This window comes from Sceloporus undulatus, chromosome 1 (assembly GCF_019175285.1).
Source record: "Sceloporus undulatus isolate JIND9_A2432 ecotype Alabama chromosome 1, SceUnd_v1.1, whole genome shotgun sequence".
In the NCBI taxonomy this organism is placed as follows: domain Eukaryota; kingdom Metazoa; phylum Chordata; class Lepidosauria; order Squamata; family Phrynosomatidae; genus Sceloporus; species Sceloporus undulatus.
In genome coordinates, this window is record NC_056522.1 from 372,803,931 (window position 1) to 372,816,174 (window position 12,244).

The 12,244-nt window shown below is 43.0% G+C and overlaps 3 protein-coding genes across 6 annotated transcripts in view; 2 read left to right on the forward strand and 1 right to left on the reverse strand.

Moving 5' to 3' along the window:
* LOC121931880 (coiled-coil domain-containing protein 175-like) overlaps nucleotides 1–3,663 on the forward strand; it is a 23,627-nt gene extending 19,964 nt beyond the window's left edge. Inside the window, exons 10-12 of the mRNA XM_042469999.1 lie at nucleotides 425–527; nucleotides 2,997–3,040; nucleotides 3,384–3,663. Of these exons, the coding sequence (XP_042325933.1) occupies nucleotides 425–527; nucleotides 2,997–3,040; nucleotides 3,384–3,545 (309 nt within the window). The 3' untranslated portion in view covers nucleotides 3,546–3,663. The remainder of the gene's footprint in view (nucleotides 1–424; nucleotides 528–2,996; nucleotides 3,041–3,383) is intronic.
* The window catches only part of LOC121931861 (JNK1/MAPK8 associated membrane protein), a 17,646-nt gene extending 5,926 nt beyond the window's left edge, over nucleotides 1–11,720 (reverse strand). The window contains exons 1-8 of one of the 4 annotated variants that reach the window (XM_042469960.1): nucleotides 11,007–11,685; nucleotides 9,917–10,008; nucleotides 9,593–9,747; nucleotides 8,230–8,436; nucleotides 7,394–7,575; nucleotides 6,652–6,728; nucleotides 5,342–5,581; nucleotides 4,932–5,258 (exon numbers count right to left, since the gene is read on the reverse strand). In XM_042469960.1, the coding sequence (XP_042325894.1) occupies nucleotides 5,363–5,581; nucleotides 6,652–6,728; nucleotides 7,394–7,575; nucleotides 8,230–8,436; nucleotides 9,593–9,747; nucleotides 9,917–10,008; nucleotides 11,007–11,166 (1,092 nt within the window). In that variant the 5' untranslated portion in view covers nucleotides 11,167–11,685 and the 3' untranslated portion in view covers nucleotides 4,932–5,258; nucleotides 5,342–5,362. The other 3 variants (XM_042469987.1, XM_042469977.1, XM_042469968.1) reach the window with 3 other exon arrangements.
* The window catches only part of L3HYPDH (trans-L-3-hydroxyproline dehydratase), an 8,935-nt gene continuing 8,355 nt past the window's right edge, over nucleotides 11,665–12,244 (forward strand). The window contains exon 1 of the mRNA XM_042470017.1: nucleotides 11,665–12,244. This exon is cut by the window's right edge and continues 11 nt beyond it. Coding sequence (XP_042325951.1) covers nucleotides 11,712–12,244 — 533 coding nt within the window. The 5' untranslated portion in view covers nucleotides 11,665–11,711.

Genomic DNA, 12,244 nt, shown 5'->3' on the forward strand with positions numbered 1-12,244 from the left:
AATTTATTATTTTTATACCGCCCTTCCATAGATCAGGGCGGTTCACAGCAAATATCAATAAAACAATTAAGAATACATAAAAACACCCCTCTTTCACTGACCCCTCCCCCCTGGTAAAAAGCCACCACAGCGGCAAGATAGTCCTCCACAGGTTACCTTATCATGGGGTTTTCTTGGTAAGTTTCTTCAATGGCTTGCCATTGCCTTTCTGAGGCTGATAGCATGTGACTTGCCCAAGGTCACCCAATGGGTTTCATGGTCGAGCAGAGAATCGAACCCTGGCCTCCAGAGTCACCACAAATTATGAATTTGCAGGGAAAGGCTGTCTTGTTTTTGTTTTTAAATTCTGTATTTAGGCACTTTTGTAATTACTAATAATAGTATGTCAGCTCTGATCTGGATTTATGTGTTTTCTCCCTTGCAGGGCATTGCATATCTCAAAGAGGATATTTCCACAATAGACAAAGAGATAAAAATCTATCAGTCAGAGAGACAGAACATCCATAAAGACAGAAGACACCTCTATCGTGAGTGTTTTTATAAATGCAGGACTACAAGATTATGCCCATGTTGAAAATGAATAAAGTGATCTTCAACAATAAGGACAGAGCAATATGGGCAGATGCTTGGTTTCCTTGCAGGGCCTTTAAGTGCCACTTCTCTTCCTGCCCCCACTTTGTTTTTATTCTGCTCTCAAAATTATTCTCACTAAACTATGACCCCAACGCAGAAGTGAGCCAAGATATACGCAGCGCACGTCCATCCAACTGTATGCACAAAATCACATTAACATTGAGAGATCACATTCTTCACCCTCTTTTTTCATTTTTTAAAAAAATATCTGGGGTCCCCTATGGCTGTTAGATTAGCAGCAGAAAGGACAACTGCAAAGAGAAATCCTAAAAGTGTGTGCATATATACATATATACACATTTGTACATGATGCATAAACGATAAGAAACTGAGAACAATCTTATATACAGTATTAGATTACCATACTCTGTGGTGTGTGCAATATATAAGGCAGTTAATATTAGTATCGTTTTGGCTTCCAAATGCCCTCCCTGAACTCTGCTACCTAATTCAGTCTTTGCGGTGCCAGATGAAGTCTTAGGCTTTTGACGTCACCTGACAAAATGGATATATGGATGCATGTGTGTGGTTATGTGCCTTTAAATGATCTTTGACTTCTAGTAACCCATTCATAGAGTTTTCTTAGCCAGATTTATTAGCTTGCCTTTCTCTCGGGATGAGAGGGTGCCATTTGTTCATGGGCACCCAGTGAGTTTCTATGGCTGAATGGGGATTTTAAAACTTGGTTTCCTGTAGTCCAGCACTCAAAACCACTATAGCACACTTGGTTTACAGGTGGATAATTGCATTTTTATGCAGATAGTAATTACATTTTTAAAACAATTGTTTGGATATTTAGATCATATGTCACTTTGGATGGTACAGAATGTGGTGGTATAGAATTTTAAAAAAATAAAATGAGATGCTCCTTATTTTGAAAGATGATATCTGTGCCAAAAGAGAGTGTTTATATTGCAAGAAGTCCTGTGAGATATATAGCACTCCATAGTAGTGATGAGTGCCCTCCAACTAAAGCACTGCCGTGGGAGTAGGCATTTTTCCTAATAGGAATTAAGTGATGGACATTCAATTAATTACATGGAAGAAACTAAAGGGTGTGACTCAGGAACAGGATTGAGGTGGAAGTTAAATTGTCCTTTTTGATGCTGTGTGTGTGTGTGTGGGGCGGGGGGGGGGGGTTTCATAGATTTGGCTGTCCCAACTATAGTAAATCCAATGAATTAATTGCTGAATGACAATCATCATGTATTCCACTGACTCCGTAGCTCTGTTGTAGTTGAGAGGAGGAGTGGATTTAAGGCCACAAAGTTCTGCTTCTGTTTAACAATGATTTTTTTTTTTTGTGCTGCTGCAGTTGTGAGTGTCCTGTATTTTTGTAAAATGTTTTATTTGGCCTTTCATTGTTGCTGCTGTGTGTCTTCAATTCATTGATTTTAGTAGTCTCAAAATTGGCTACCTCTATAGATAGCAGAAAGGAGCAGCTAAAGGCGACTTAAAATGCATCGGTTTAGAGCAGAGGTGGGCAAAGGGCCAGTCTTGTGCCCCCTCAGCTTTGTGCCCCCAGCTGCAGTTGTGACTTATATTTTTTAAAATGTTTTATTTAGTCTTTTGTTTTTGTTGCTATGTGCCTTCAAGTCATATAGAGTCATATATCTATAGAAGACATTTCCACCACATTTTGGACCAACCTTACCCCTGGCCCCTGAGAGGTCAATAATAAGTTTTGCAAGATTTTTCAAAGCAAGATACAGTGGACCCTTGTTATATGCTGGGGTTTGGTTCCAAGATCCCCCGTGGATAACAAAATCCATGGATGCTCATGTCCCATTAAATATAATGACATAGAAAAATGGTGTCCCTTATAAAAATGGAAAATCAAGGTTTGATATTTGAAATTTATACTTTTTTTGAACATTTTCAAACCATGGATTCTTGAATCAGTGTAGTAAAAGATTGTGTATAAGAGCCGACTGTGTGTGTGTGTGTGTGTGTATTTGCCCCGAAGTGCACACGTAGGGGCATGGAGTGCATTTCCACCACATTTTATGCCTCAAGAGAGGTCCTTTTTTGAAACATGACTTATGCCCCTCTTTCTTGTTGTTAACAAGTAGACTTTCCTAGGCCTAAATTGGTCCATGAAGGCCCCAAAGCATGGAGAAAATGCCCTTCCATATGTCCTAGGCAGGGCATACTGGGGGGAACCTTAAACATTTTTATTTTTATTTTTTTTGCAGAAACAAATGTAGTGGAAAGAATCAGCTCATTAATGTCTTGGTTATGTGTGTGTATGTAATGCACACCTCCAGCCTACCCCAGTTGATACCCCTGATTTAGATCATTTTAGAATTTCATGTAATTTTGATAGGTATTTTCAGACACTAAACTTTCTGAATTTCTTTTAGACCTTTTCATCAAGAAATGGATAAAAGATGAGCGTCTTCATAAGGTATGTTTGGATTTGGGGATCTTCAAACCCTTCAGAACACAACTGACCAGGAACCTCTCCTGCGCTCCTACTCATTAACAGCAGCATTCCCCACTTAATTGGAACAGAAGGTTCTCTTTAAATATCCTAAGATATTTAATATTATGTCATCCGATTATTTATCTTATGATTTGATATTGTATACAGAATGAGGCATCATTGTCCCCCTGCACAGCACTTACAAAACGACATTATGAAATGTTTGCTAGCATTAGCAGGCTGTGCAACTACAGGGAAGGGTAACTCAGGCTGTATTTCAGCAAGAGAGAATTTAATTTATTGATCAGAATCCATCCAATTGCAGATGTTTTCTAAATATCAACATGACATCTTGAAAATTCTGGGAGAATATATCAAAATAAATAAAAGACGCAATGACAAGCTTGACTACATACATGGTGCGCTGCAGCTAAAATATGACAAAATGGAGAGTCTTTTAGAAAGCAAATCCAACAAAGAAACCTGAAAAGGTAATTTTTGTTTTATTATGTAGCATTATGTAGCTTAATAACGGTTGTGTTGTTCCTGCTGCTGTTGTTACCTTCAAGTCATTTCTTACAGATAATCCTATCACAAGGTTTTCTTGGCAGAATTTGTTTAGAGTTGATTTGCCCTTGTCTTTTTCTGAGGTTGAAAAAGTGTGACTCGCTTAAGGTCACCCAAGGGGTTTCCATGGCCAAGCGAGGATGTGAATCATGTCTCCCAAGGTTCTAGTTCTATACTCAAACTGTTACACCATGCTGACATGATGCTGCACTGATTTAATTCACACATTTGGCAGTTGAAACAGCAAGACTATAATGTGAAATAAGTCTTAGGTAGCCATAGCATATTGTGCATGAGAAAGAGATATTGAATTGTACCAACAGGAAGGAGGGAGCACACACTGGCAGGACTCAAGTTTTTAATAGGCCAAGACATGTGCCAGTATGTTTCTTTCCACTCTTATAAAAGAGCTTGCTGTATCTTACCCAAAAATACTTGAAAGAAATCATCTGATATAACAGGCAAACAAGACCTGCTTCCTATTTCCTTTGCTTCCCTTTTTTTTAAATCCCATCTTCCCTGTACCGGCTCAAGGTAATCACCAACATATATAAGGTCAGTCAGAAAAACAAATACTGTACCAGGTGATTCAAAAAGTATGGTACAAAAAATTAAAGTTGGTCTTAGTCAGTTTTGCACTATTCTTTTAAAATCATCCTCAGTATACATCTGAGACATTTATACAAGGATTGCAGATTTCAAGTATACTTACTAGGGAAGCAAATTCCCTTGTAGAGACAACATATATAGTGGTTTGGGTATTGAGATTAGGACCCTGGTGACCAGGATTCGAATCCTCACTCACCCATGGAAACCTATTAGGTTACACGCTCTCAGCCTCAAATGAAGGCAATGGCAAACCTCCTCTGAACAAATCTAGCCAAGAAAACCCTGTGATAGATTCATTTTAGGGTCACCATACGGTGGAGCCAACTTGAAGGCAACAAGAGATGCTGTAACAGAACTCTTTCTGTATATATGAACCCTATGAAATGAGAAAATCTCACTCAGTTCTTAGGCAAACTAACAAAAAATCCTGTCTGAAGAACAATGACAAAGATGTTTAATGAGAGGGAGTAAAATCCCATTGTCATGTCAAATCGTTGGGTGCTTGAAAAGCCATGATTTTCAGAAAAATGTTTTATATACACTCACGTGGGTGACATCAACAGAAAATATGGTATTGATGCCCTTAGGCTACTATTCATGAAACTGCTTATACACATAGAAATGTTTTACTCTAAGTGGTTGTGTTTATTCTTCTGTACTACTTCCTTAGAAATGACAAGACTGCATATTCCATGACTGAAGTCAGAATACTGAAATTTTATTCTACTACACATCCTCGTTCAAAGATATGATAAAATACTGCATTGTGAAATAAATTATGTTGTATTTCCAAGTGCACTGTACAAAATGTTTCATTTTTCACATATGATGGACAAATATACGTACACAAAACAAGGCTTGATCCTTGACCATTCACGTTAACAGAGGCTTTGGGGTCCTATGGCCGATAAAACAGTCTTAAGACATTTCATGCAGTGAGTGTCCATAAGCTGCTTAGAAGGCCAGACTCTTGCCTTGTATTCAATGTGGGAGTAAAATTTTGTCCCAAGAAGAAAAGCTTTACCTGAAAGATAAGCCACAGACAACTTCCTATAATAAGAAACAGATGCATCCAAGAAGCTTTACACACCTAACTCTGCTACTTACCCAGATTGGCATCCATTATGGTTAACGTCCATTTGCTCCCTCAGAGAGTATCCGGGACGGTTCAGTGTATTTTGCAGTAAGCAAGTAAAAGAGAGCAGGAGCAGGTACCAGAGCCAACAGAGGCAAGTCTTGGTAGATGTTGTTTAGTTTGGAAATGGAAATGATTCCATAGGCATGCAGCAGCCAATGGCTAAAGAGAACAATAAGCCTTTTCTTCCTGACGAGGAGATCTTTGAAAGTCTTGAAAAGAAAAAGAAAAGATGTTTCCATCAGTTTTTACATTTGTTTGTCTTGAAGCTTTCAAAGCTAAAGTTAATGCATGGCTTGTAAAAAGGAACAGAAAGAATGTTTTTAAAGCATCTTCTGTCTCTTCCTCGAAGAAAAGACTGGGAATAGTTATTACACATTTTCTCCATGGCATGGTTAGAATCCCTTCTCTATTTGTGATTCTGAAGAAGAGAGGGCACTGTCAGCATTAGTGTTTAGAACCATAAGAAAAACAAGAGAGACTCTATGAAAGGATTGGTTCACTATTCTCTCAGAGCTAAAAAGCCTCTACTCAATATCAACCTGTCCTCAGTAGCAGCTATTCTTGCAAGGAAGCCATTAACTGTTGTTTGGACAATGCCTTTGCCTAGGTAAGCAAAGTGACAAAGCTGAAAATGCAGTTTTAACAATAGGAGGGAAAAGGTTCATTTGGAATAATTATTGTTGCTTCTTCTCCCATCTTTCACAAACTTTCTCTGTACAGTCATACGTCCATTTTTGCAAGCTTGGAGTCTGCATCCCTTGCCCATTTGCAGGCAGCAAATGGAGGGGGACAAAATGGGGCGCATTCCGCGGGTACCCATGGGTGCGCACCGCCATTCAAGCCAATGGGGCTTGAATATTGGCAATTTTCTGGTTTTGTGGAGTGGTGGTGGTCTGGAATGGATCCCCCACGAAAACGGAGGAGTGACTGTGTAGGGTAATACGTCAGTCCTCAGTTTTCCTAATACCTCAGCTTTTTGAGAGTTCCCCTTATAGAATGGAAAGAATGTGCAAATGTACCCAAAGACCTTTCTTGACAAGAACACTATTTGGTTAACAGGCTTAATCCTTCATAGAATTTCAAGGAATTTTGAAAGCAAAATATTATTCATGGGATAGACTGCTCTTGAAAATTGAGAGGGAGGCTGTAGATTTCTGATCACATATTTATGGTTCATGGTTAGATTTTCTGACCACACAATTTAGGTTTTCTGTTATGTCCGTTTTTTCCTTTAAAAACAAGGTTAATACAGATTTAAAAGAAGCAGTAGCTTACTTACTTCTACTTCAGAGGCAGACAGATACACAACCAGGGTAACAAGAGATGCAACAATGATGATATAAGGGAATGCATAATCTGAAAGTCAAGAATTTTATATGTTTTCAGCAGATAGGCAGAAACTATAAATACATGTTTTGCAGTATATTCGCCTGCCTATTTGTTAAGGAGTATTCCCTGGTATCTTTGCACATGCCTTCAGCCACCATTTAGTTTCATTGTAGTAACAGGAATACAGTAGTAATAGTAGAGCGCTCACAAAGCTAAATGGTTCTTAGGCAACGCTTCACCCACAAGATATTCTGATACAGCTTCTAGCCTTTATTTTAAGAGTCAATCCCATGAAAAGATGTCCTAGTGCCTTCACTCTTCTGCCCACAATATTTAAAATACATTCTCTTTTGAAAGACAAAAATATGACTTTGTTTAATTTTTTAAATCCTGAATGCTGTATGAATCTTGAATCTCCTAGTAAGTGTTCCAGGCTCCTGGTCCAACACCCTGTCAGTATGCCTGGCTTTCCATGACCAACATACAGGTTTAAGTTTGCCTGCTTTCTCAATGTCTTTGCTTAAGTTTCATTTCACCAGTTCACCTACTTTCCCCCCAGATATTATTTTAGTGTTCTGAAATATTTTTAAGCTACATATTTGGATGCATCCCTCCACCAACATTGTAAATGACACCCCCCCCCCCCCGCAGCATGCTTTAGCTTTTCTGCAAGGCGGATGATGACAACTTACACAGCAAGCCACCTCCAACTGCTTGGAGCAACGTTAAGACTGGGAAAAAGTAAAGGGCGGCATAAATGCTCTTAAACCGATCTGACTTCCCCAGGCCACAAGCAATCTTCTTTACCAGAAGTGGACGGAGTAGCATCATGAGCACCAAACAGAAGGCATAATATATAAACACAATGGTATAGCTGAAAGAGAGAATTATTGGTATTACTGGCGCTAAAAATGGACAACTTGTTGCTGGCACAATTCCCTTATGCCTTACTCTGCTAGGGTTTCTCCCCTCACACTCTGCATGGTCATATCCATTGTGTGGCATTCGGTTAGCCTCTGGGTCAACAGCCAAGAATGTAGCATGAAATGCATGTTACTTACTACTTATAGAGCCCCGGTGGCACAGTGGTTAAATGCCTGTACTGCAGCCACTCACTCACAAACCATAAGGCTGTGAGTTCAATACCAGCAAAAGGGTTCAAGCTCAACTCAGGCTTGCATCCTTCCGAGGAGGTTGCTAGAATGAGTACCCAGATTGTTGGGGGCAATTAGCTTGCACTTTGTAAACCACTTAGGGAGTGCTTAAGCGCACTGATAAGCGATATAGAAATGTACTTGCTATTGCTATTGCTACTACTTGTAAATAAATTCTATTCACACTTGCTAGAGAATAAATTCCATCAAACACAATACAGTTCACTTCTGAATAGGCACAAAAGGGATGTAACACAGGAACAAAAAGAACAAAAATGGTTTCTAAATGGCCATTAATAGATATTTTATAAAATGGTTCTAAGTTTGCACCACAGTACAAAAGATATACATGAGTGAGAGTGAATCATACTCACAGGGGATAGACTGCTTCGTGGGTACAGTGAATAGTGGTAACATAATCAGGACTTGGATTATAAAGCATGGTGTACCAGTCAGAAAGCATCACCACCTTGCATGAACGGATCTGTAGGGAGCCCATGGGGTCACTCACAAGCAAAGTAACAATTGCTGCCACACTGCATTCAATTAAAGCAGTGATGTGCTGGAAGAGAGCACTGGAGCTGGAGAGAAGGAAAACAAGTTCTCAAAAGCAATATTGAGCACAAGAAAACGGACTGCTGATCAAGACTACCCTCTGTGACCCTGGAGAACATTGCAGGATCTTTAAGGTAACATTTTCCCTGGAATGAAGCAGGTTGGGTTGAACCATGTATACCAACCTTTGTCAATCTGATGTCCTCCAGATGTTTTCAGCAAGTCTTGAGATTTATACAGGCTAAGTCTCCCTTAACCAGAAGTGCTTGGGATTTTGGATTTTTTTTTAATTTTGGACTATGGGCACATACATAATTAGATATCTTAGAGATCTAAATATGAAATTCATTTGTTTCGTATACATCTTATACACACAGCCTGAAAGTAATTTTATGCACACATATTTTTAATAATTTTGTGCATGAAACAAAGTTTGTGTACAATGAACCGTCAGAAAGCAAAGTTGTCACTACTGGAATAGTTCAGATTTTGGAATTCCAGGTAAGAGAGGCTTAATCTATAGTCCATAATAGCTGGCAGACACCGAGTTGAGGAAGGCTGGTGTATGTCTTCTCTGTACAATGAGAGTGCCTTCTCAGTGGCTGCTCCTGGATTGTGGAATGCCTTCCTGCAGGAGGTTTGGTTGGCCCCTGCTTTCCCTTCCCTTCTTGACAGACTAAGACCTTTTTATTCAGGCAAGCCTTTGTCTGAAAACCAAAGGCTGCATCTGTACTGCTGAAATAATCCAGTTTGACGCCACTTTAACTGCCAAGGCTCAATGCTGTGGAATTCTGGGAAGGATAGTTTGTTATGGCACTAGAGCTCTGCTGTTAATTCAGTGTCAAACCGGATTATTTCTGTAGTGCAGTTGCAGCACTAGTGACAGCAAATGTTTTTGTGGTGCTAATTGCGATGAGTGTTTTTATGTTATTTTAATCTTGTTTTTAACTGAACTGTTACTTCATTCTTTCTAAACTTTTGTATGAATAGCGTTTAGTTGTATCTTGCTTTTTAAATGCTGCGTGTTGCTTTAGGTCCTGCATAAGGAGAAAGGCAGGATACAAGCTGAACAAATGTATAGTTGAGTATATATAGGTAACTGAGTTCCCCTTACATTCAGTTTAAGAGAAAATGTCATTCAGCTTATTTGAAGAGAGGGGTCTGTGTTAAAGAAAGGCTTACCTCTTTTTCCCTGAATACCATTCAATGAAGAACCAATGCAAGATCAGGGGAAGCATGGCCATGAAGCCAAGATAGAGCCAGTCGTAGCGCTCTGGGGATCCTGTGCATTCCCGGCAGATCTTGCGGGCGTCTGTCCTTTGCCCTCGCGGACACACCTGCAGAGCACAGCCAAGTTATAGGGGCAAGGCATTTCTACAGGCACTTGATGAGGAGCATGAGGTATTTAAGCCATTTAGAAGAGGCGGAAGACATTGCTGTTCCTCCTCCGTCCGTTTCCAGTGGCAGTTTTCCCACAAGAGCCTTCCTTGAGCATCCTCTACTCACCCCACAGTCGCCGTGAACCTCAGTCCCATTTACAATCCCCATTATTCTTCCACAGTAAAGTCCAAGGCAGTCTGGCTGGATGTCCACAGCGTCTATAAATACGGAAAGGCCGGAATAAAACAAAAGAAGGAGTCATTTCTTGCGACGTAAGAGAGCTCCCCTTCACAGACTCCCGCTGGGCCACTTCACAGCTGCATGGAGCTAACTCTGGGCTCCCAAAGGCTATGCCTTCTTCAGCCGCCAGATCTCCCTGAGAAGACGCTGCATAAGCTTTGTACAGAGTTTTCTAGGGCGCTTTTAATGTATTTTGAATGTCAATGTGTCATGTCTCTAATGTTGCCAGAGAGGTTGGAGCGTTGGGCTGCGACTCTGAAGACCAGGGTTCAGTTCCATGACATCGAGGGTGACCTCCGGCAAGTCACACTCTCTCAGCCTCAAGGAAGGCAATGGCAAACCTCCTCTGAAATTATCATCATCATCATCATCATCTCTTACCCTTTTGGAGGGTAAAGGGATGGAAACCTGGGAGCCTTAGTGCCGCAACAAAGCACCATCCCAGACTCCCATGGCATTGAGCCACGTCAGGCTGGAATAACCCTGCAGTCTGGACGCAGCCCAGCGATAGATACAAGGTGTTACTTACTATTAGCATTATTGTCAAGGCAGATTTTTATTTGGATTTCCGCTGTATTTGTGTTTTCTGCCTGACTTTGCTGCTTTCGCCCAATGTTTTTATCGCGGGGGACTTCCCTCTTTGAACGGCTAATACTTAAATTCTACCTTGTTCTATTGTTTATTTGTGCTGCAATCCGCCTTGATTCCGTCGGGAAAAGGCGGAATATAAACTATTGTTGTTGTTGTTGTTGTTGTTTCCTTCTATCCCGCCTTTCTCCCGATTCAGGGACTCCAGGCGGCGAACAACAAGCAGAAAACAATTCAAATAAGAAAACCAACACAGAACATTAAAACGCGTGAACACAGAACTGAAGGAAGGGTAACGAAGTAAACAGACAATTACACATCTATCTATCTATCTATCTATCTATATACATATCGACTGCAGCCCGGGAAGGGCGCCATGCCAGCTCACCCATCCTCCCGCTCCAGTCCATATTCGCCTCACAAACTGGGCCCAAGAATAATAACACCCGGGGTCTTGACAACCTAAAGAGAGAACGACCAATCAGAGCTCGACTTGAGCTGCCTCTGTCCAACGTCACTTCCGCCTCACAGGCCTTAGTGTTGTTCATTGGATGGTTGTCAGGTAGCCCCGCCCCTAAGGGGCGTGGTAGGCCATCGGGGAAACTGTCAAATGTCACTTTCCCCCTCAGAATCCTTAGTCTTGTTGATTGGCTGGTTATAGCTCCGCCCCCTAAGGGGCGTGGAAACCCGTCAATGTGTTGACGATTGGCGCGCCCTGGTTTCGGTAGGGCGGGTGGAGGAGGAGGAGGATGTCCGCGAACGCAACAGCCAATCCTGTCCGCAAGACTTCATCCTCTCAGCCAATCACCGTCGCGAGACAGCCCCTTTATCCCACCCCGGGCCAACGACAGATATTGCCCAATCGCCGTCTCCGATGCATCGGTGGGCGGGGCCAGGGAGAAAAAACAGTTGAGGATGTTCTCGAGCGCAGCGACCAATCCTGTCCACAGAACTTAATCCCTTAGGCCAATCACGGTCAGGAGGCCGCCCCTTTACCCCGCCCCACTTCAGATATGGGCCAATCGCGTCGGTGGGCGGGGCCTCCCTGAGGAGGAGAAATAGATAGCAGCAGACTATCGGGTCGAGGAGCGCGATGGCGGCAGTGCGAGGCGAGGGCTGGCTGCCCCCGCGGTCCCCCGGCGCCCCGCTGCTCCGCGCGGTGGAGATGCACGCCGGCGGGGAGCCTTTGCGGGTGGTGCCTCCGGAGGCCGTGGCGGCGCTGGCCCCGTCCTTGTGCTCCTCGTCGCCGGAGCTGACGCTCCTGTCGCGGCGCCGCCTGCTGCTCTCCTCCCCGGAGCTGGACGCCTTCAGGCGGCTGCTGATGCACGAGCCGCGCGGGCACCGCGACATGTACGGGGCGCTGCTGGTGCCGAGCGAGCTCCCCGGCGGCGCCGCGGTGGGCGCCCTCTTCGTCCACAACGCCGGCGCCAGCGCCATGTGCGGACACGCCGTCCTCTGCCTGGCCCGCTTCGCCCTCGACTACGGCCTCTGCCCCGCGCCGCCCGGCCCCTGCGAGGCCGCCGCCCTCACCCTCCACTGCCCCTGCGGCCCCGTCGCCGCCTTCGCCGCCTGGGACGGGCAGCGCAGCCGCAGCAGCGCCCGCTTCCACAGCGTCCCCGCCTTCGC